The sequence below is a fragment of the Sceloporus undulatus genome, chromosome 4, assembly GCF_019175285.1.
Source record: "Sceloporus undulatus isolate JIND9_A2432 ecotype Alabama chromosome 4, SceUnd_v1.1, whole genome shotgun sequence".
NCBI classification, from domain to species: Eukaryota; Metazoa; Chordata; class Lepidosauria; order Squamata; family Phrynosomatidae; genus Sceloporus; species Sceloporus undulatus.
This window is the reverse complement of record NC_056525.1, coordinates 4,529,239-4,551,005: the sequence shown is the minus strand read 5'-3', so window position 1 is coordinate 4,551,005 and position 21,767 is coordinate 4,529,239. Positions and strand designations below refer to the sequence as shown.

At 43.6% G+C, this 21,767-nt stretch overlaps 1 protein-coding gene across 1 annotated transcript; it reads right to left on the bottom strand.

Annotated features, from left to right (window-relative positions):
- Positions 1-20,598, bottom strand: NSFL1C (NSFL1 cofactor). The gene is made up of 9 exons (XM_042463799.1): positions 20,416-20,598; positions 14,438-14,535; positions 11,887-11,961; positions 9,594-9,759; positions 7,534-7,626; positions 5,807-5,916; positions 5,478-5,615; positions 1,659-1,823; positions 1-1,514 (listed from the first exon to the last, which is right to left on the bottom strand). The coding sequence occupies exons 1-9, from the start codon at positions 20,515-20,517 to the stop codon at positions 1,352-1,354; spliced, it is 1,110 nt and encodes a 369-aa protein (XP_042319733.1). The 5' UTR covers positions 20,518-20,598; the 3' UTR covers positions 1-1,351.
- Positions 20,599-21,767: the final 1,169 nt, after the last annotated feature.

Genomic DNA, 21,767 nt, shown 5'->3' with positions numbered 1-21,767 from the left:
TAGGTTTGGTTTGGATTTTTAATGCTCACATTTGTAACAATAATTTACAGAGTTCACTGTCAACATGTGGTGTGCATTTGGTTACCCACAAAAAAAGCCCATTTCTGAATACTCAGTTGGGATAATGGCTGACAGACAGCGTGTCTTGGATTCAGCATCTCTATCGAAGTATCCACTCCTCTCATTGTATAATGTGCTTCTGCTCCTAGTGAGAGACTTGCTTTTTTACTCTCTCCCCATCAGTGGGGAGCTGAGTGTCTGATCTTCACCCAGTGAAAGCTGTAGAAGAGCAGAGCTGAGGATGGGTTTAAATGGACAGCCAGCTGTTGCTGCATATGCTTCACAAAAGAAACATTTGCATGGATAATGCTTTCTGAACAAGCAGAAGGGCATTCTGCTCCAATGACAAAGACCGATTTCAGATTAAACGATGCTACAAAACAATGGTGGGAAGCAAAAGATTTCTTTCCTAAACAAGAAAGAAATCTAGGCACCTGGATTTACCATGATGACAGATTCCAGTTATACAGATTTCCAGAAAGTGTGGAGTCACACCCTGCAAGCCAAAGCCTCTCCTTTTTTCCAAGATGAGTCAAAATCCCAGTCTGTTTCTCTAACATTCCTAGGCTTTCCATTCACTTTTTATGAAGCTTCCTAAGGGGCATCTCATTTGCACCAGATAAACACCTTATTCTGCAGCTTCCTAGGATGAATAAGCAGCCACTTCTCAGGACATGCAAAGATAAAACAGTCAAAGGACTGCTTTCTCTTTGCAGTGTCTGCAAGGACACAGAGGTGTGGATGGTGGAGTCGGAGACACTACGATATTTGAGGAGGAAGAGGAGTGGGCCAGCCTGGTGTAATTGTCCCCTAATTCCACCCTTGACACACCATAGTAATCTATAGGATTTGGTTGGCAACAGAGAAGAGAGGTCCCAGTTCAGGGGTTTGTTTTATTTAAAACATCAAAGAGGGAAGAATTTTGTGGCTACCCTTGGAGGAGGAAGCAGGTTGCACATCTTTTACCCTCCCCTCTCCCTTAGGGCAGCACCATGGTCATCTGTGACAGAAGTTATCTGGTGGGGGTGCGAGGGAGCCACAACTGGCAGCAGATGCTCCTTTTTTCAAAAGTTTATGTTTGGTTTAATTTGCCTTTTTTAAAAAAAGTCTATATAAAAACAAAAAAAAAAAAAAAAAAAAAAGAAACCAAAAACAAAACGTGGGAAACGCAACTAAAGAGTCCAACCCAACAGCTTGGAACCCAGTGCTACAATCTGACTGATGCCACGGTGCCCGGTGTGCCACACGCAGGGCTATACGGCGTGGGCGGCAGCCAGTGGCCAGGGTCCTGTTATATTAACCGTTGGACAATGACAGCATTGAGTAGGTTTGCTTCCTTCAGGGTCTGGTCCTCGTCTGAAAGCTCTTTGTTCGGGAAGGTGGTCATGAGGACAAAGCTGGTGGCAGCCATGGCCGGCCTGGCGTCTGCTATGAAAAGCCGAACATCACGGATCCTGCCCAGGAGAAAAAACAAGGCAAAATGTTTGGCTGGGCCCCATTTCCAGGCTGACAGGAAAGAAACACCCTTGCTTCCTCTAGGCAAACGTATCCAGAAGTTCATGTGCACTAGTGCCAAACCCTCCATCCACTCTACTTACCTGTGGCTGTGGTTGAATTTCTGGACAAGGCGCCCACCATCAGCAAGCCGGATCTGAATGTTGGTGGTGGGCTCAGACTCATCAATGTTGATCGAGGAACTAGCTTTGGCTTCATTTTCAGCCTGCTGCGCTGGAGAGCTTGTGCCCATCACTTGGGGGGCAGTGCTGGGAAAAAAAAGAAAGAAAAGACAACATGTTTTATTTTTGTCTTGTTTAGTTTTGTCATGGGGCTTATCTTTCTGCCCCAACAAACCCACATGCAACATGCTTCTGTGGTGACCTAGAGATCTTCTTTCACAGCCTACGCCTTAAAGAATACTTCAAGGACAGTAAAACCTATCAGGACAACAACTCACAAGGATCACCCCTGTCTCCACAGCACAACAATATACACTATACCAATAAACAACCAAATACCTCTCAGAGTCAGAAAAAGAAGAATTCCACTTGGACTCCTCTGGATGGTCAGCGCACAGAACTTGACTTCTACATAGAATGCTTCCACCAATGTGCCCGGACAGAAATAATAAATCGGAGACATAATTTACCACACAATCTCAGCTGCAAAGAACAAGATGCTACACACAGGCCCAGGAAGAATTCTACTATTGTTATTAAAGAGACTGACAAAGGACATGGACAAATCCGATTACATATAGGAGACTGAGAGGCAACTGTCCAACACTGCATTTTACAACATCCTGCCTAACGATCCCATAGATCGGTGGTTCTCAACCTTCCTAATGCCGCAACCCTTTAATACAGTTCCTCATGTTGTGGTGACCCCAAACCAAAAAATTATTTTCATCTCGGTTACTAAGACCATCGGAAATATGTGTTTTCCGATGGTCTTAGGCGACCCGCAGGTTAAGAACCGCTGCCATAGATGAATACTGAAAGGAATTACACAGCCTACTCAGGGAATTTCCCATGGAGGCACAGAACCAAATCTGAATTGACACACCACAAGAGCCTCAACCAAGCACATTCTATCTATTTCTCAAAATACACAAAGAGAGCAACTCAGGACAGCCCATAGTCTCAAGCATTGGAACACCTGTAATTCTTCATGCCCTAGCAGATTGAACTACTATGCCAACAGAATATTCACTAACTCCTAAAGTGGAAAAGTGAGAGAAGGGCTCCCATTTGCTTCACCTGGGGGTCATCCCCCTTAATTTCAGAGCGGTTAAGTCCTGTGTTAAATTTGGATCATATAGGCCTTTGCTGGTCAAGTATTTCCAATATACTGCCTTGAGAACAGGTGGACCAGAGCCTGGAATAAGTATAAGAAATCATACATGAGGCACCTGATTCTGAATGTAAACTTGCGGATGGCAATGTGTAATTTCATGCAGACAACTGTCAGGACCAGAAGCATCCACCAGACTACTCCAAAGGGAGCTGGGAAGGTGCCATGTCTGCCAGAATGACAGAGCAATGAGGATCTGAAATGTGATCATATCACTCTCTGATTGACCTGATGTATTTTTGGCACTGGCTTTCACAGCTGATGGTGAGTCTGTAATGGCTGCGCTCCGATTGCCTCTGTCTAGAAAAGTTAATATCGTTTGCATTTCTAATCACATTAAGCAGGTCTGGCTGGTTTAAACCGGGTTGTTTTAAACCAAATGATTTTTTAAAAAAACACTCTTGTTTATTTTAATTTATTATTCTTTTCTTTTTTAAATTATGGTTATTATTACTATTTCCCAACTCTCTTACTGGAACAACAATGACTGTTCGAATATAAACATTTTAACTTGAACAGTTTATTGGCAGTTGTTCATTGTTAGACCATAAAGTGTCAGTAGCTATTTTAATCACTTTATTTTATAGTGCAAGAAATGCCATTCAGAAACAAATCCTTCAATTAACCCAAGTTCAACCAAAACAACTTGCGTGTAAAATAACACTTTTAAAAGAACAATTATTATTTAGGCTAGTGGCCATAAAACCTGAACTGCATTTTGCTACTTATTTTCAGATTTAGCTATTGGTGTAATAATACAAAGAACAAAATAAGCAAACAAAAACCCAGTTTAAACCAAAATAATCAGGGTTTGGTGTTTTTTTCAAACTGGTTTTCTCCCAAGATACAGCCAAGATACAGAAAGTAACATTTCTGCTTGATTTCAGTTTTTATATGATTGGAAATTTGACCATGAAAGGCAAAAAACAGAACTGAAGTAGGGGAGGATTTCTAAGGGCATCCCTATTGGATCAGACCAAAGTCCAGTATCCAGTTTCCAACACTGAATAATCAGATATCCCCAGGAAGCCTATGAGAAGGACATGAGTGTATGGCCTTCCATTACTGCCACCTTCCAGTGCCTGGAATTCAGAGGTACACTGCCTCTGTACACAGAGGCTCCACTTACCAACACAATCTTGATTTCTCTATTCCCCATACAAAGTCAGTGGCCACTTGTGCCTCTTGCAGCAGCACATCCCGCAATTATTAATTTATTAAAATGTTAATCTCTCACCCTATATCTAATGATTTCAGGGTGACCTACAATAAAATCAACTTGATCAGTTTTAACACAACCTCGGACAGGAAAATATAATTAGAACAGACTGAAGGTGTATTAAACAATTTGATGTGAAGGTCTGTCGAGATGAATCTTTAACTGGAGAAAGACTATTTTACAGATTTCTTTAACATTTTTTGTTTGTGTGTATGTGCCTTCAAGTTACCTGTTGACTTATGGAAACCCCATGAATTTCATAGGGTTTTCTTAGGCAATGGATCCTCCGAGATAGTTTTGCCAGTTCCTTTCTCTGAAATATAGCCTATACCAGTGATGGTGAACCTTTTAGAGGCCGAGTGCCCAAAGTCCAACCCAAAACCAACTTATTTATTGCAAAGTGCCATGTCCCTCTGGCTTTCTAGTAACAAACTCTGGCAAACTCTGTGCTGGGGGGACAGCACATGTGCCCACAGAGAGGGCTCTGAGTGCCACCTCTGGCACGTGTGCCATAGGTTCACCATCACTGGCCTATACCACCTGGTGTTTGTTCGCAGTCTCCTAGTCAAGTACTAACTGGAGATGACCCTGCTTAGCTTCCAAGATCAGACAGGATCTGGTGCTTTAGGATATTTAGGCCTATGTATGTATTCATTATATATGAATTCAATTTGTTTACTTCCTGTCTCTGTTTGCTCCTAGAAGTTTCCAGGAGAAGCAATTCACCCTTTCTTTTTTGGCCACACTGTAAATAGGGTGGACTGGTGAGTTCAGAGTGGTTGGGGAACCACAAAAAGCTGGGAAGGGCATTATGTGACCCCATAGATTCACTTTGCCCACCCCTTAGTAAAGGAAGAAACATTTTGCTTCCAGCCCTCTCCCATGTTTCCACCAAAAGTGCCGGTGAGGGTGATGGGACAGAGAGAAAGGCCTCTCCAGAAGATCTCAAAACACAAGTAATCTCAGATGTGGAGATAATCGTCTGTCAGGTAGCATGAACTGAAGCCATACTGAGTTGTATAGTTCACAACTAGCACTGTGAGCTGTGTCTGTAAACAGACCAGCAGCCAGGGGAATTGTTCCAACAAGAGAGCTATATGTTTCCTAACACCAGCCTCAGTGACTGTCTGTCTGCAAATTTTTGGACCAGCTGATGTCCAAAAACTCTTAAAAGGCAGCCCCATGTAGTACTCTCCCCATGACCACTTACAAGGGAAATGTAGACCTTGACTGGTATCACCTGGATTCTTCCAATTAATTCTTCTCTCAGAAACGACGTGGCAGGCACAGTTTACGGTAGGTATGTGCACACACAGAGAGAAGAGTCTTGAGCAAGGTGGCTACTCACCTGCCCAACTTCTGCCCTTCTCCGGTAAAAGCCCTGAAAGTCCCTCGGGGCTTCACAAAGTCCTCATCACGATGGTCCTCCAGATCCAGGTTCACCTGCCCGCCACGTGCCAACCGACGAAGTTCTGCAGGAACCTCCCTGGCAAAAGGAAAAGAAGGAACTAATTTAAAGATAATGCAAGTCACCTAACTAGCCAGGCCCTCCTTTCTGGATGATATAATGGAGAGGGGCCTGTTCTGTCTCCATGAAGGACATGCAGAGTCTCAGAGCATGAACAGCCCCAGCCTGAAACATTTGATACTGGGCGCATTCCTGCACCCCATTATTACCCCCTGCGGATGGATTCAAGGAACTGGGAATTGGATGGGTCTTGATAGCTCCTCAGCTCGCCGCTGTCCAGGCTGAACCCACTCTTCCACAGTTTCAGGACCACATGTACCTGCAAAAAGCAAAACTGTTTCCAATAGCTGTAGGGTGTCTCTGACAAAAAGACATTAGCAACACACTCAGGCAAGTTCAAACCAGGGAGCTATACTGGGAGTCAGGCTGCAGAAACACCAACTCTCTTGTCCCACAGTAATAGGTTTCAAAGAGACAGCCATGCTAGTCTGTTTTAGCATAAAACAAAAAAGGGGCAGGTGAAAAATGAAGGAAACAAACACCTTTGAGACTAACAAAGTTATCTTAGCATGAGCTTTTGTGAGTATCAACCCATGCTAAAATAAAGCAGTCTGCAAGGTGCTTCTTGATTCCTTCATTTCCCTTCCTTCATTTTCCATTTCATCTTCTCCCAGATACAAAGCATCAGCCAAATAAACGACTTGAGAACTGTATATTATTTATTAGATTTTCAGAAGAAGCATCTCAAGCCTTTGCTGAGGGTAAAATCAAAGTGGACTTGGTTATTTCTCACAAAGTGAATTGTGCATGAATAAATGGATGTTTTGGTTTGGAGCTGTTTCAGTTCCAGTATGGCAAACGGACCAATTTGGAGCACTGAACTAGGACTCTGGGAGACCAGGCTTCAAAGCCCCATTCGGCCACAGAAACCTACTGGGTGACCTCAGGCAAGTCACACACACTCTTTGTATGAGGAAGGCAATGGTGAAATTCTCTGAATAAACCAGAGCTAGTTTAATGCAGTGGTTGGAGAGTTAAGACTTGCACTCTTGAGAGGCCAGGGATCAAATTCTCATCCAGCCATAGAAACCAATTAGGTAACTGTGAGCTAGTCACTTTCTCTCAGCTTGAGAGGAAAACCTCCCCAGAAGAGATACAATAGGGTTGCTATAATAATTGACTTGAAAGCACCTAACAATAACAACAACTTGCAACTAGAGTACTCTCATGAATCAATGGGATTTATGTAAGTGCTGATTCACCATCTAACAACCCATTCAATTGCCTACTCTAAAAGGTATTACTAGGAGGATTCAGGCCTTAGAAAACAAATGCATCCACTGTGAGGTGTCCAGTATTCCAATGTGCAGAAGAAATTGGAGGCACAAAGTCCTCAACTAATGGCTATTTTATTACTAAAAAAACCTCAACGTGTCCTGGCTTGTGTATGTTCTTAAAGCCTGCTTCAGGGTCCATCTGCCATGTAACTTCAGAAATTTCTGGAGCTGAAACACAGCAAATGTGAGAGTTTCAGCTCCATAAATTTTTGGTGTTTACCAATAAAACGTCCCATAAATTGTGCACTCTGAAACATCTCTGGTTTCTTCTGCACATTTTATTGGGTGCTTCCCAGTTTTTGCTTCCTTCAATATCCCAATGCCTTCTGGACAAAAGAAGCAGAGATCTCCACATATTTTTTTCTGAGCATCTCATGAGAAAGGAAAATGGAAAATCACTGCCTCTTGTTTCTCTCATTACATAACTGGGCCACAGTTCCCATGGACATTTGGACTATTTGGGCAAGCAACCATTCTTTGATCTTTGTTTTGGTGTTGCCAGAGAGAAAAATCTGGGATTAGATCCCAGACTACAGAATGAAAACCTTGGAAGACACCACAACATCTGTGTCTTTTAGCTCCATCCTAGAAATACTCACATCCTGGGCTGCATTCTGTCTTGCCTCTCCTGCAACATAAGCAGATTCCTCCTCAGGGGCTGCTCCCAAGCGGTATCCTCCACCTGCAAAGGGCTGAAAGAGATAAAAGAACCTTTAAGGAAAAATAACCTTGTGTTGTCCTTTAATGTTGTGAGCCACTCTGAGTCACAGTTGTGGGAAAAGAGCAAGAAATAATAATAATATTGCTGATGTTGTTGTTGGAAGATGCCAAATGGACTGACACACCTGATGCCCAAAGATTAGCTTTTCTCCCTCCCCCAAAAAAATCCAAAAAGGGACAGAAGCAAATAGTACACATATTCAATATATAATCATATCAGGGTGGTGTTTATATGGGGTGTGTTTTAGTTATGATTTTTAACATCTGTATATTTTTATGTAATTTTATACAGTACTGTTTTTAGATCATTTTAACTGTTTTAAATGTTTATTGTAAAGTTTTTAAAAAACTTACCTGTGAGCTGCCTTGGGTCCCTTTCTGGGAAAAAGGCAGAATACAAATGAAATGAAATGCATAAGCAGCTAGCCTGACAGATAAATTTTGGCCAGTATTAATTTGGCTTTAAGATTATCTCACCTTCAGTGAATTCATCGCACCATAGCTTCGCCTGAACAGCCACTGATAATAACCCTTCTCTGGTTCTTGAGAGTTTGCAAGTTCCTAGTCATGCACATTTGCTCTATTTTCACACCACAGATGACCAGTTTGCAGCAAAACATTTTTTAAAAATGTTTCCTCCTCTTATCTTTTCCACCCTACTGCAGTGTGCTGAACCTCTTACTACTGATTCCAACTCCTTATCTTTTCCTCCAATCCCTGTTTCCATGTCTTCAGCTATCTTATCCTCTGGAAGTACTTCTTAAAGTCCACTCTGTCAATCTCTCTCTCTTTTTTTCTTTTTTTTCTTTTTCTTTTGTCCTCCTTGAACTTACTTTACATCAGAAGCAGGGCAACTTTTTTGGCCTGGGGAGGTGTCAAATTCCAATTTGGAAGGTTCACAGTGGTGTTTCCTAGCCCTGGGCAGGGCTAAGGACATGTGGGCACGGCCAAGCAAACAGGACAAAATAAAATAGGTGGAACGTAATGTTATCCTTTGCAAATGGGACATTTCCCAACAAATGTGCAAACTGCAGCTCATTTCTATGTACATGAGAAAAAAAGAAGAGACTAGAAGCTGAACCAGACCAAAGGCCTCTCTAGACCAGCATTTTCTTCACAGTGGCCCATTAGTTGCCTATGGGAGCCCCTTAACAGGCACAGGTACAGCAGCACCCTGGGTCTTATGCTCCACAATGACTGACATAAAGAGAAATGCTGCCTCTGATATGGGAAGCGATAAAGCCATTCTGACTAGTAGCCACTGACAACCTTAACCTCCATGATTTTCTCTATTATTTTTTTTTAATTGTCCAAGTCTGGAGCTATCTCTACATCCTGTTCCCCAGCTCTGTGTGAGGAAGTCCTTCCTCTTATCTGTCCTGAATCTTCCATCAACTAGTTCCAATAGATCACCCTTTTGGTTCTTGTAGCAAAAGCCAGGGACAAAGCATCTTGTCTTCAACTTCTTTTACACGAAACATATTTTTATACATCTATTATGTCTCCCTTACTTGCTCTTTCCCTGCAAGCTAAACAACCCCATAACACTGTAACTTTTCCTCATAGTGGTTTATCCAACGAGGACTAAGCCTCTGCGCAACTGATTTCAAGCATGCAAAGCACTGTTAAGCTCTAAGGAAGTCTACTTTGAAGTTCAGCAACATGGCAATGTGTTAAAACTTACACCCCTTTAAATACCCTCTTCTCTCTGATGGGAGATAACAGCAGGGCGGTGGATGTAGCGTGGGGAGTGGTGGAAGCAACACTTAGGATGGATTAACCTTCCCATCCCAGCTTAATATATCTCTCTGCTGCCACCTGACTGCAGATTATCCCCTCTTCACATTTTCATTCTTAAGTATCTGAGCAGTCTTCAGAGACCATTTCTGGAGAAAGGTAGAATATAAGTCAAATAAACAAGAGCCTGTTCACAGCTCACCTTCGGCCTGCTCCCCTCTCCAGGGCTCTTAGCTGTTTTCTCAACGGCCACGGCTCCATGCTCTTTGGCCCCTCGGAACAGATCTTCCACTAGTTCATTAGGACTCTTCTTCCTTGGCGGGCCAACAATCTGCTGCCCACTTCGCTCTGAACCCCCAGCATAAAACCTGAAAAGTCAACAGACCCTCACCATCATCGTGTGTTTTCATGGGAGAGTATTAAGACACCAGTTGGAACATTTGTGTATGCATGTGTATCTGGGTTGGACAAATATATCACAACTCTGCAGGCAGACAACCCGAGTTCCCAGGAACACCAATGAGGGCATTTAAAGAAAAAGTCAACACCCACCACATTTACTTATTTGTGATCTGTCTTGTAGCCACAGCAAGTGCTGATCTCACCTTGGAAAATTCTCCTGCTCCCCCACCTTAGCATCCAACATCCAAGCCAAGAAACAGATTTGGAAAGATCTGTAAAAAACCTATGCACATTTGCTCTATTTTCACTCCACAGATGACCAGTTGGCAGCAAAGATGCTAGAAATCCACCTAACAAGAAGATTCAGATAAACTTGCCATTAGGCCTTTGCGTCAACATGCCTCTCCACAGCCAACTCTGCTCTGCGGCCTGGCTCAGCTGACAAACAAGCAGCAGCTTATCTGCAGTGTGCACACTCCTGCAAGATTTGGACTGATCGTCAGACACACTTGCCTCAAAAGGGGGGGGGGGCTACTATTATATCCAACCAGACACTGTGACCCCTCAGCGTTAACAAGAACTCCCTTGTCAAGAAATACTCCCATAGTTAAGTTCAGATAGCAAAGCCAGCCACCTAGAAAGGCCAAACTGGTGACAGCCAGAGGAAAAAACAAAGACGCCAAGCATCAGACAATACAGGTATCACCTCAATTTCTCCAGTTCTTATGAATTAGTACCAGAATGCATTAACATTGCATGGGGTGCAGGAAGGGAGACCACCCTTTTGGGCAGTCTGTATCCCGCCTAAGTCTCCACAACAGACTAATCCTATTATCCTTCTGTTTTCTTATTCTGCTACTCTGCTACAATATCAAAGGACCAGACCAAATGGATACTCTGGGATAGAATGTGTTTGATGCTCTTTTGGTTGCGTCCAGACCATTTTTTGTATCTTAGCATCTGACACACTCAGGAAAAACACTTAAATATTCATCTACAGTAGCAGCCTAACACAGAAGCTGGGATCCCAGGGCTGGTTTGAATGAAGATTGTGATTCAAACCATGTACACTCCTAGAAGCATGGGGAGCAATGAGACAAGATACCCTTGTGTTACACAACACTTCACTTTTCCCTTTCCTCATCCTAGAGCTGAAAGGTGCCCCTTTATCCTTCTCCACAACCAGGTAGATTGAATATTTGGAAAGAAAAGGAAGAAGCTAAACATCCTGGACTTTATGAGGGGTACCACAGGAGTGAGAATTAGCACAGGGTAATGGTTCAAGTGCTTGATTAGGACTCCAAGAGATCAGAATTCAAATCCTCTCTCCGCCATGGAAGCTCACTGGGAGACCTTGAGCAAGTCACACTCTATCAGCTTTAGAGAAAGGCAATGGCAAACCTCCTCTGAGTAAATCTGCTCAGGAAAATCCTATGATAGTGTTGCCATAAGTCAGAAATGACTTGAAGACACATGATAATACAGCCACAGGGTAGTCACTTTTGAGAAGCTGCTTTGGATCCTTCCCTCACAAGAACCTGAATTCTAAGGATGCCCATCATTGAAGTCAGTATCTTGGGCCGCAAGGGGGTTCCTCCCTCTCACCTATGGAGTGGAGACCTCTAATTTCTACCAGGTGATATGAGGCCACATTTGACTCCCCCCTTGACTAGTAAAAATAGAGTAAGTGGCACAAGTGAAAGAGTATATTAAAATTTAATCAAATACAACGCTACACAAATATATGTAAATCCCATGGGTCAGAGAACTCAGCTTTTCTTGATGCAGAATGCCTAGCTGGATATTAGCACATTAAAAAACCAATAATTCCATCTTATGGCTAAGAAGAGAGCAGCCACTTACTATGCAAGGGCTGGAATGAATGGGCTTCAGACAAAGGAAAGGAAGGTCATGCCCTCCTAGAGCAGGGACTCCAACAGCTGCCTCAACAGTGATTAACCCTGCCCAACACAGACATTTCTATAGCAGCCTCAGCATCAATGTATTTCCAGGGACAAAGCCAGACTTTCCCACTCCTCTCATCCTCTCCTGGTAAGTAAGATGGAGATCTCGGCATTCAACCAGCAACAAACCTTTGTCCTTCTTCTTCCTCCTCCTCCTCTTCCTGAGCATGGACAAGATCTCGGAATGATGTCACCCTGTGATCACTGGAGAGAATAAAGGAAAAGCCAAATGAGTTCAACTTCTGCTAATGTGATCTTTCATCCTCATGCATTCCTTCAAGTAACCAGTCCTCCTTGTGTTTTACACTGAGGTGTAAATCCTGCTAGGTAATGCAAACAATATGAAAAAAAGCAGAAAGAAGACAGGACCAGAAGAATGCAGAATTCTATAATGACAACAGCACAACATTCAGAATGGTGCAAGGATGCAGCAATCTGGGATACGGTGCAACTGCATCTTGCAAAGTTGTACAAAAAGCTGAAATCTGGGCAGAGAAGGAGACAGACAGGGAAAGGATGAATAAGTGGTAATTCTCACTGAAATGTGATCCATGGAAAATCCCAACCTTCTTTTCTCTTTGCAAGGACACCAGTGAAGCAACAGTACTAAGCAGCAAGTCAAACAGAGTCAAAAGGGTAATTAAAAGTTGAACATCTACCAGGCAACAGAAGGATCACATACATATCACATACATGCTCAGAAGGTGACCTATGCACATTACAACTAACCACTAAAATGTCTGTGATTATGAAAGAATGGTCACTTTGGGGGAGGGAGAGCTACCATTTTGTAAAGATCCGCAAAGGAGGGGTAGCACATCTCTGTGTGCTCTGACACATCCAAGAGATTCCTATCAATAAAGGCCAGGTCCCTGCAGACCAGTATCAGGAAGGCAGCTTTCACTCTGATCCCATGTATCCCTGAGGCAGCACACGGGAGCAAGAAAAGAATACATTCCGGGAGACATCAAGAATGCAGCCTTCACCATCTCTTTAAGATTGGAAACCAATGAGAATAAAGCCAGCCTGCTTCTTGAAGCAGAATTCCAGAACATGGCTTCAGAAAGAGAAATCAGGAGCCAGCACTTTGCTCACCCCACATATGGGGAGGTGGACTCTCCCTCTTTAGAAGTCTTTAAGCAAAGACTGGATGGCCATCTCTCACGAGGGCTTTACCTGCATGGCAGGAGATTGGACTACAGGGCCTTTGAAGCCTCTTCCTAATCTATATTTCTATGACTAGGTTCCTTCCATTTTCCACTAAGTGTGTTGAAGCACTGCTAAGGGTCCTGGTGTGCCTTTGAAGCTGAATGAAAAGCACTTGCCATGTTGCTGCAAATATGTTGCTCTTTCATTATTCTCTCTATGTAGGTAACTTTAAAAAATAAAATTGGTTAATGGCTTTTTCACATGTGTCTGTTTCTCCCTATTGCTCTCAACAAACAAATGAGTGAAAATGCAAACCTGAGACAACAGCCAATAAAGTTAAATGGTATGACATTTACAAAACCTTCTACAGTCCACAACAGGGTCATGCTGAGTCATCCAAGACTCTAGCTCCTCTGAGCCAATTCTGTCTGCTGGCATCAGCTCTTCAAGATCTCAGAGAGGAATTTTGCCCAGACTCAGAACCTAAGTTCACCCCGTGACAGGGGGGGGGGGGGGGGGGGGGGGGGGGCTGAATCTGAATTGTCCGCAGCTGCATGGTATGCAGTAAACTCCTGCATGATATATGGTAAACCCTCTGACAGCCGCAAGAGTTTTCCACATACCATGCAGCTGCGAACAAGTCTACATAGGGACCACCAAACGCAGTGTTCAAACATGAATCAAGGAACACGAGAGACACTACAGACTGAGTCAGCCTGAAAAACCAGCAGTAGCAGTTATAAACCATCCTGGGCATAAAAAGCTGTTTGAAAACACTGAAATTCTAGACCATTCCAACAACTATCAGGTGAGAGTACACAGGGAAGCCATAGAAATCCACAAACACCTGGACAACTTCAACAGGAAAGAAGAAACCCTTAAAGTGAACAAAGTTTGGGTACCAGTCTGAAAAACAGCAAAATCAGGACTCAGCAAATGCAAACCACCCAGGGTCAGGGGCTTTCCCAGCAGACAATGATCACCAATTAAGCAGACACTGATCCTCTTTGCATATCCTCCCACCCTGAGGCCTGGCCGTCAACCACAGAACAATACAGATTAACATGGAGATCACTCCTCCGTACCCAAGGTCATACAGTATATACCCAACTCTCTTCCATGCCACTCACAGATGCTGGCGAAACGTCAGGAATAAACTCTTCTAGAACATGACCACATAGCCCAAAAAACCCACAAAAAACTATGGATGCTGGCCACGAAAGCCTTCAGCTGCACATATAGCCCTGCTATTTTTAAAATGCTTCCAGGACTTTGCAATCAGCCTAAATGAATGCACATTCTCAAAGTGTAAGAATTACTTAAAAGGCACACCTAACCTCACTGTTCCAGTTTACCAACACTCCACCACAAGCCCATAATCAGGGGAACTGTAGTTCGGTGTATGCTAGAGATCCCTAGCAGCATATTCCCAGAGCTTTCCAAAGTTGCAATTCTCATCTCCTTGTGGAAACTGGCAGCTATATACTGACAGTATATAGGTGTGCCCAAAGGCAGGCTAGTTTGTTCTCACCTGGGTGTGGTACCTCTGGTAACAGAGCTTGGAGCAGGCTGGGGGAGTGTGATGATGTCTTCGTCACCTCCATCTTCGTAGAAACTGGCCAGGGCAATCTGAAAAGAGGGATTCACAGCAGCTTTTGACACATGGTACCACCACTTAGTGCTATCCAAGGAGGTTGGAGCACAATGTTAAATTATCCCATACCACCGTCTGCACCACCCACCCATACCAATGGGTAAACAATCCAGGAAAGCCCCTTGGGAAAATCCTGCTAAACCTGGGCATTTCACTAAAGCTTTGCTGAAATTTGGCACCACGAAGGGGGGGGGTTATGAAGTGAAAAAAGGAGGAGGAATCAGCCAGGGAAGTCTTGATTGTACCAACCCAGCATCACTAAATTCTTGGTAAACATCTGATGCAATTTTATAGTACTTTCTAGTTTCAAGATGTCTTTATTAGATTCAACAAACCCAGGATGCAATCATCCTTATACACATTGTACATGGCATGAAGGGGCAACTTTCAGCCTGCCAGATGTTCTGGCCTCCATCTCTCCTAAGTCCTGTTCTAGTGCAAAATATCTGGAGGGCCAAATAGTTCCCCACCCCGATACAGTACATGGTAATTCTTATTTCAACTGTGCAGTGGGATAGCCCATCTGCTGAACTCTCCCAGGCAATAGTATTATCTGATCATTATAAAAGTGTTTTTGGAACTACACCAGCTGATGAAACTAAACAAGTCCCTGCCCACAAACTCAACGTACATGCGAAACTGAAAGAAAGGGAAAGAAAGCTTTGCTACTGCAGGATGAATGATTTAAAACACACACACACACACAAACAAACAGAACAGGTCAGAAAAACAGAATGGTTTCTAGTTGGCAAAGGAACTTCTTGACAGTAAGGGCTGTTCGACAGTGGAACAAACTCCCTCGGAGTGTAGTGGAGTCTCCTTCCTTGGAGGTCTTCAAGCAGAGGCTGGATGGCCATCTGTCGGGGATGCTTTGATTGTGATTTCCTGCATGGCGGGGGGTTGGACTGGATGGCCCCTGTGGTCTCTTCCAACTCTATGATTCTATGATTCAGGAAGGGCTACATCCTTTCATCCTTTGGTCACATCATGAGAAGGCATGACTCACTGGAAAAAACAATAATGCTAGGAAAGTAGGAGAGGAAGGCCACATGCTAGATGGATGAACTGTATTAAGGAGGTCATGGGTATGAATTTACAGGACCTAAACAGAGCAATGGAAATTAGGGAGTCTTGGAGATGTTTCATCCATGGGACTGCCATGAGTAGAGATTGAGTCCAGGATGCTTAACAACAATAAAATAATTTTTAAAAAAATATTATAAAGTAATAGGAAGTCTATAAACTAGGTAATCTAAATGTAAAAATAATAGATCAAAATATGTGGATTGTATTTTGCTTTCTAATTTTATTGTTGCTATGATTACTATGTATTTTTATTTATTGCTATTGTTAATCACTATCCTATTTTATTGTTATTGTTTAATGCATTGCAATGTTGCATTTGTTTTTTAATTCATGTTTATTGTTATTGCCTTGTATCTCTGTTGTAAGCCGCCTGGATCCCCAATGATTGGGTGGTATATAAATAAATCCTATTATTATTCCTATTGGATTTTTAAAGGCTTCCTTGAAGGAGAGAAAGGCTTGAAAATTATTGAGGGTGTTAATGCATGAGACAAGAAAGCAAAGTCAGAATTAGCCAAAGATGAGGGATAACGGAGTGGAAGTTATCCAAGAAATTTGGTTTCTGCTAAGCCAAAGACAGGAATGACAAGTTAATGGAACTTGGTAATGGGACTTATTAGGACGGGACAGATAAAAACAAGTGGATAAGTAAGGCCCCATAGAAACCTAAAACTCAAAAGAAGCCAGACTGATAGACTACCAAACCAAATATTTATTTATATAATAAATAAATAAACAAACCAACATAGAGGATCAAGAGCCTGGCTTGGACCTATTTCCAGCAGGGTAGCTCTGCAGCAAGGCAGGCCGAACTGTGCCTAGCTTCTGAAACCATACATGATTTGTCCTGTTTAGGGTGGTATGGTCTGCAAAACCACAGGTATGTCTTTATGGTGTTCCAAGATACAAAATCTGTAATACTCCAAAACAAAAAAAATTGTCATGAAAGGCTGAGGCAGTGATTCCTTTACTTTCTGATGGTTTAACATACACAAACTTTGTTTCATGCACATTATTAAAAAAATACTGCATATTAAATGTTATTCAGGTTATGTTTATAAGGTGTATATGAAACATAAATGAATTTTGTGTTTAGACTTGGATTCCATCTCCAAGATATCTCATTATGTACCTTTATGTAAATACAGGTATTCCAATATCCAGAAAAATCCCAGGTCCAAAACACTTCTGGTCCCAAGCATTTTAGATAAGGGAGACTCAACCTGCACATATTTTCAAATGCACCCTAGATCATAATCTAGGGTGCGTTTTTAAATATGTACAGGTTAAGTCTGTTATGTTGCACTTAGAATTAATTCTTCAATGTCTTCAGCTCATGAAGAGACAGAGCCCTCCCTCCACGGCCAACTGTCATCATCCAGTCTGGAGGGAGGGAGGGGGTGGGTAGGGGCTAATTTTGTATTGCAATTTTTACTGTACACTACTATGATCATTGCGGAATAGTGGTCTATAAATAAAACTTATTATTATTATGTGGAGGACCATTTGTGTTCCTACTGTAATGTGTGAAAAAGCTCTGATCTGTTGGAAAGAAAACTACAGTAAGTTCTTTTTCAGAAGGCAGATGGAATTGCCTTTACGTTCCAGACCAAAAGATTTCAGATACCTGTTTACCTGAGCCTGGAAATTACTGCTTCTGAGCAAAAATCTTGTCAGTCCCACAGCTCAAAGTGTCTTGTGATAGATGGGGTATCACTATTCTGGGACTCTGCAGCTGTGTAGGACTACAATTCCCAAAACTTCCTGCTTCTCAGTAGTGCCAAGTTGCACAATGCTGATTTGCAACATGCCTATGAAACTTTTCAAAAGACACCATAGAATCAGAGTTGGAAGAGACCCCAAGGACCATGCAGCCCAACCCGCTGCCATGCAGGACTACACAACCAAAGCACCCCTGACAGAAAGCCATCCAGCCTCTCCTTAAAAACGCCCAAAGGAGGAGACTCCACCAGACTCCATGGGAGTGTCTTCCCCTGTCGCACAGCCCTTACTGTCAGAAAGTTCCTTCTAATGTTGAGGTGGAATCTCTTTTCCCGTAGCTTGCATCCATTGTTCTGGGTTCTGTTCTTTGGAGCAGCAGAAAACAAGTTTGTTCTATCCTCAAAATGTGATACCCCTTCAAATACTTAAACAGGGCTATCACATCACCTCTTGACCATCTCTTCTCCAGGCTAAACACATCCAGCTCCCTAAGTCTCTCCTCATAGGACTTGATGGTTTCCAGGTCTTTCACCATTTTGGTCATCCTCCTCTGGACACAGTCCAATTTCTCAACATCCTTTTTGAGTTGTGGTGCCCAAAACTGGACACAGCATTCCAGGTGAGGTCTGACCAAAGCAGAATAGAGTGGCACTATTACTTCCCACGATCTAGATACTATACTTCTATTGATGCAGCATACCAATGGTGTACAAGGAGCAGGTTTAGAGACTACCTCAACCTGTGACACCCACATAACTGGGACAGTTCCAATCTCCCTGGAAGCTGAAGGACCACACTGGGAACTCGTTCTTCCTGAAACACAGGTTGTCAAACTGCAAGTAGTTGCAATCTGTGCCAAACGGGTCACTGCCCCATCTCTGACTGCAGTGAACTTCTAAGAACCCGATCATTTAGCAAGGAAAATGCCTAAAATATGGAGGAGGCGGCTCCAACAGACCCATCTTAACTAAAGAGCTCTGACACTAACACCTTCTCTCTCTTAGGGTCTCCACTGGAGTTGTTTTACCTTGATCTTGAACCACTATTTGGCATATACTGGCTTAGCCACCAGAACTATGGGAGACAAAGGAAATTTTGAAGGAGGAGTGGAAATTTCCTTGCAACTCCTGACCAAGATCCCAATCAAAGGAAGACAGACAACAAAGCCTGACACAAAAGAGGCTACAAGGCTGCTCCCTTCCCCCATCCCACAATAGTCAAAGGATATAATACAAAATCTGATTGACTAATGTCAGTACGTCCTGAGGAAAAACCTGTCAATATAACCATAATACAAAACTACGTTCCAACTACAGAGGCAAAAGAAGAAGAAACTGAAAGATTCTGTGCTGGAGTCCAGGAGGAAGCAAGACGTCTTTTTAATCACAGGAGATTAGACGGCAAAGATTGGAAACAGAGCAGAATCAAGGCTTGGGGGGAATTGGGCCTCGGATCAAGAAATGAGGCTGGACAGCAACTGATTGAATTTTGTAAGGCCAACAGCTTGTTCATGGCAAAGACATTCTTCAACTAACTCAAGAGGCGACTATATAGGGCAAATATAGAAATCAGTTCATTCCTGCCCTTTCCCAAGAAGGGCCGTTCAGGGAAAATGGAATCTGCTTCCAACAGATAAGACCAAAGGAGAGACAGTCTTCTGGCACAACTAGTCACAGAAAAGACTGGTGCTGCTGCTACACTGGAGAATTAATGCAGTTTGACACCACTTTAACTGCCATAGCTCCATCCTATGGAATAATGAGATGTGTAGTTTGTTGTGGTACCAGAACTCTCTGAGAGAGAAGGCTTAATGCCTCACAAAACTACAATTCCCAGAATTGCACAGCTTATAGCAGTGGCAACTAAAGCAATGTCAACCTGGATTATTTCTGCCATGCGGATGCAGCCACAATTGTAGAAAATGCAACAGGGAGTCATTCTTTGTTAGACCGATGCAGTTGTTTTAGTCTGCGTTGTGCTGAACTCCATTTTAGCTTTGTGTGTGTTTCATTCCCATTTTAGCGTATGTGGAAACCAGCGTGTCGTTGTGGTTTGAGTGTTGGACTAAGACTCTGAAGACCTGGGTTCGAATCCCTGCTGAGCCATAAAACTGATGGGGTGACCTTGAGCAAGCCATACTCTCTCAGCCTCAGAGGATGCCAAACTTCGTCTGAAGAAACCAAGGAAACCCCATGATAGGGTTCCCTTAGGCTGGGTCACCATAAGCTGGAAACTGTTTGAAGGGACACAAGAACAACAGAATTATTACGAAGCATGATTTCAGGTGGAGGAAAGAGAAGGATCTGGATGGAGGGGAGCATGAAGAAGGCAAGGGGCAGCCCAAAAACATGAGGGGAAGGAGAGAGGGCTCAGAAGGCAAGGGGAATCGGCTGAGGGGAGCCTGGCAAGAAAGAGGGCCAAAGAGAAGAAGCCTTAGGAAAGCAGAAGGAAAATGGGGTAGCAAGACGTAAACAACGATGACAACAACAACAACAACAATGATATTTTCCTCATCTCCGGGAACGACTGTTCATTTAAACAGAGCGTCTGAGTGTCTGTTTGTGGAAGAGTACATTCTGAATCTCTCGGAGATTGGAGTCTCCTTCTATCAGGGCTGCTTTGCTTATGGCAGGAAAGGGCTGGGCTGGGTGGCCCTTGGGGCCCTCCTTTCCGCATGATCGATGACTCCAAACCCTCTTCGTTCAATGGGGCTACTCTAGACAGGGCCGAAGGAGGGTTCTGGTCAGCATCGGAAAACAGGAAAGCCCTGTGAGGAGCAACTGAGAGATCTGGGGAGGTTTAGCCTGGAGAAGAGGCGGCTGAGAGGGGAGACGGCTAATGCCTGGGTCATTCTGGGCAGAGTTACTTGCTTAGGGACCCACTGCATGAGCCAAGACTGTGATGCAGCAGCTAAAAAGGCCAACGCCATTCTAGGCTGCATAAATGGAAGGCTAGTGGCTCCCAGAATTCCATAGCCTTCGGCCAGAGAGAGAATCAAAGCGGTGCCAAACCGGGTTCTTCCTCCAAGCCCTGCCCTTCCCTTCTACCTGGAGGTCCCCTCCCGCCGACTCCAGGAAGAACCGCGCCCGCTCCTCCTCGGCCCCGGTCACGGCCACGAACTCCCTCAGCGCCTCCTCCCGGTCCGCCATCTTGCTTCGGGGTGCACCGCCAAAGCGCTCCGCTCCGGCCTCGCCGCCGACTCCGACCTCACTTTCTTCCCGCTTCCGGCCGAGCCTTGCGTCACTTCCGCTCCTTTTGAGGCCCGACACTCAAACCGCGCCGGGCGAGAAACGGCGACACACGCGCTGCAGCGCCACCTGGCGACGGGTGGCAGAAGTGACGGTCTGCCGTTGCAGTGATAACAGCACTAGCGCCACGTTATTGTCTTGGAATCCTGAACTGGTGGTGGTTGTTGTTGTTGTTGTGATATTTAATTTTTACTTTTTGTTAAAAAATTGTAACTGCTTGAAATCAAAGCATTTTACATAGTTTTAAAAAAGTAAAATTAAAAATACATAAACAGGATTAAAGTATGACAGTATTAAAACAGATGACCCATTTAAAAAACTGCAGTCAAGAGATCAGAAGAAGCTAAATGGAGAGGCAGTATGAAAAATAGAAAAGATCCTAAAATGCAAAGATGTACAACTGCGAATGGAAGTTAGAATCAACATCCCAGTGCTGAGGATCCCGGGACAGCAGCCAAAAGGACAGGCCAATGGGTCCTAGAGGGATCAAGCCAGAAACCTCCTGGAAGAAGCCAAGATGACCAAACTGAGGGCTGTCGTACTTTGGACACATCATGAGAAGGAAGGACTCATTGAAAAGGCAATGAGGCGGAAAGGGAGGGAAGGAGGAAGAGAGGAAGGCATAGGCCAGCAGATGGACTCCATTCAGCAGATCACGGTGGGTTTTATGGGTTTACAGACCTAAGCAGAGCAGTGGAGGACAGAGAGTCTTGGAGTGTGTCCATCTTAGGGTCTCTCTCCATTCATCAGCAAGACCTGAGGGCAGTTAACAACACTTTTTTGATCTCTTCTAGTTCTTTCATTGCTGCCCCATCCGTTTTTATTTCTTCTTATTTCTTACTGCAGTCTCCGTTCATGATGTGATCCAAGAACAAGAAATCTTTAACCATTCGATTTTCCCTCATTGCTAGGACTTGGTTAAATCTGTGGTCATACTTTTGTTTCCGTTTGTTCAGTGTTAGCCTGCCTTTGTACTTTCCTCCTTGACCTTCCTTAGTAATTGTTCCATGTCTACGAGGTTTTCTACTGTCGCCTGGAGTCATCTGTGTATCTTAGACGTTGTGATATTCCTTCCTACGATCTCACTCCCCTTTCTCTGGGCCAGGTCTTATACGATGCTTTCGGCATACAGTTGAACAAGCAGAGGATAA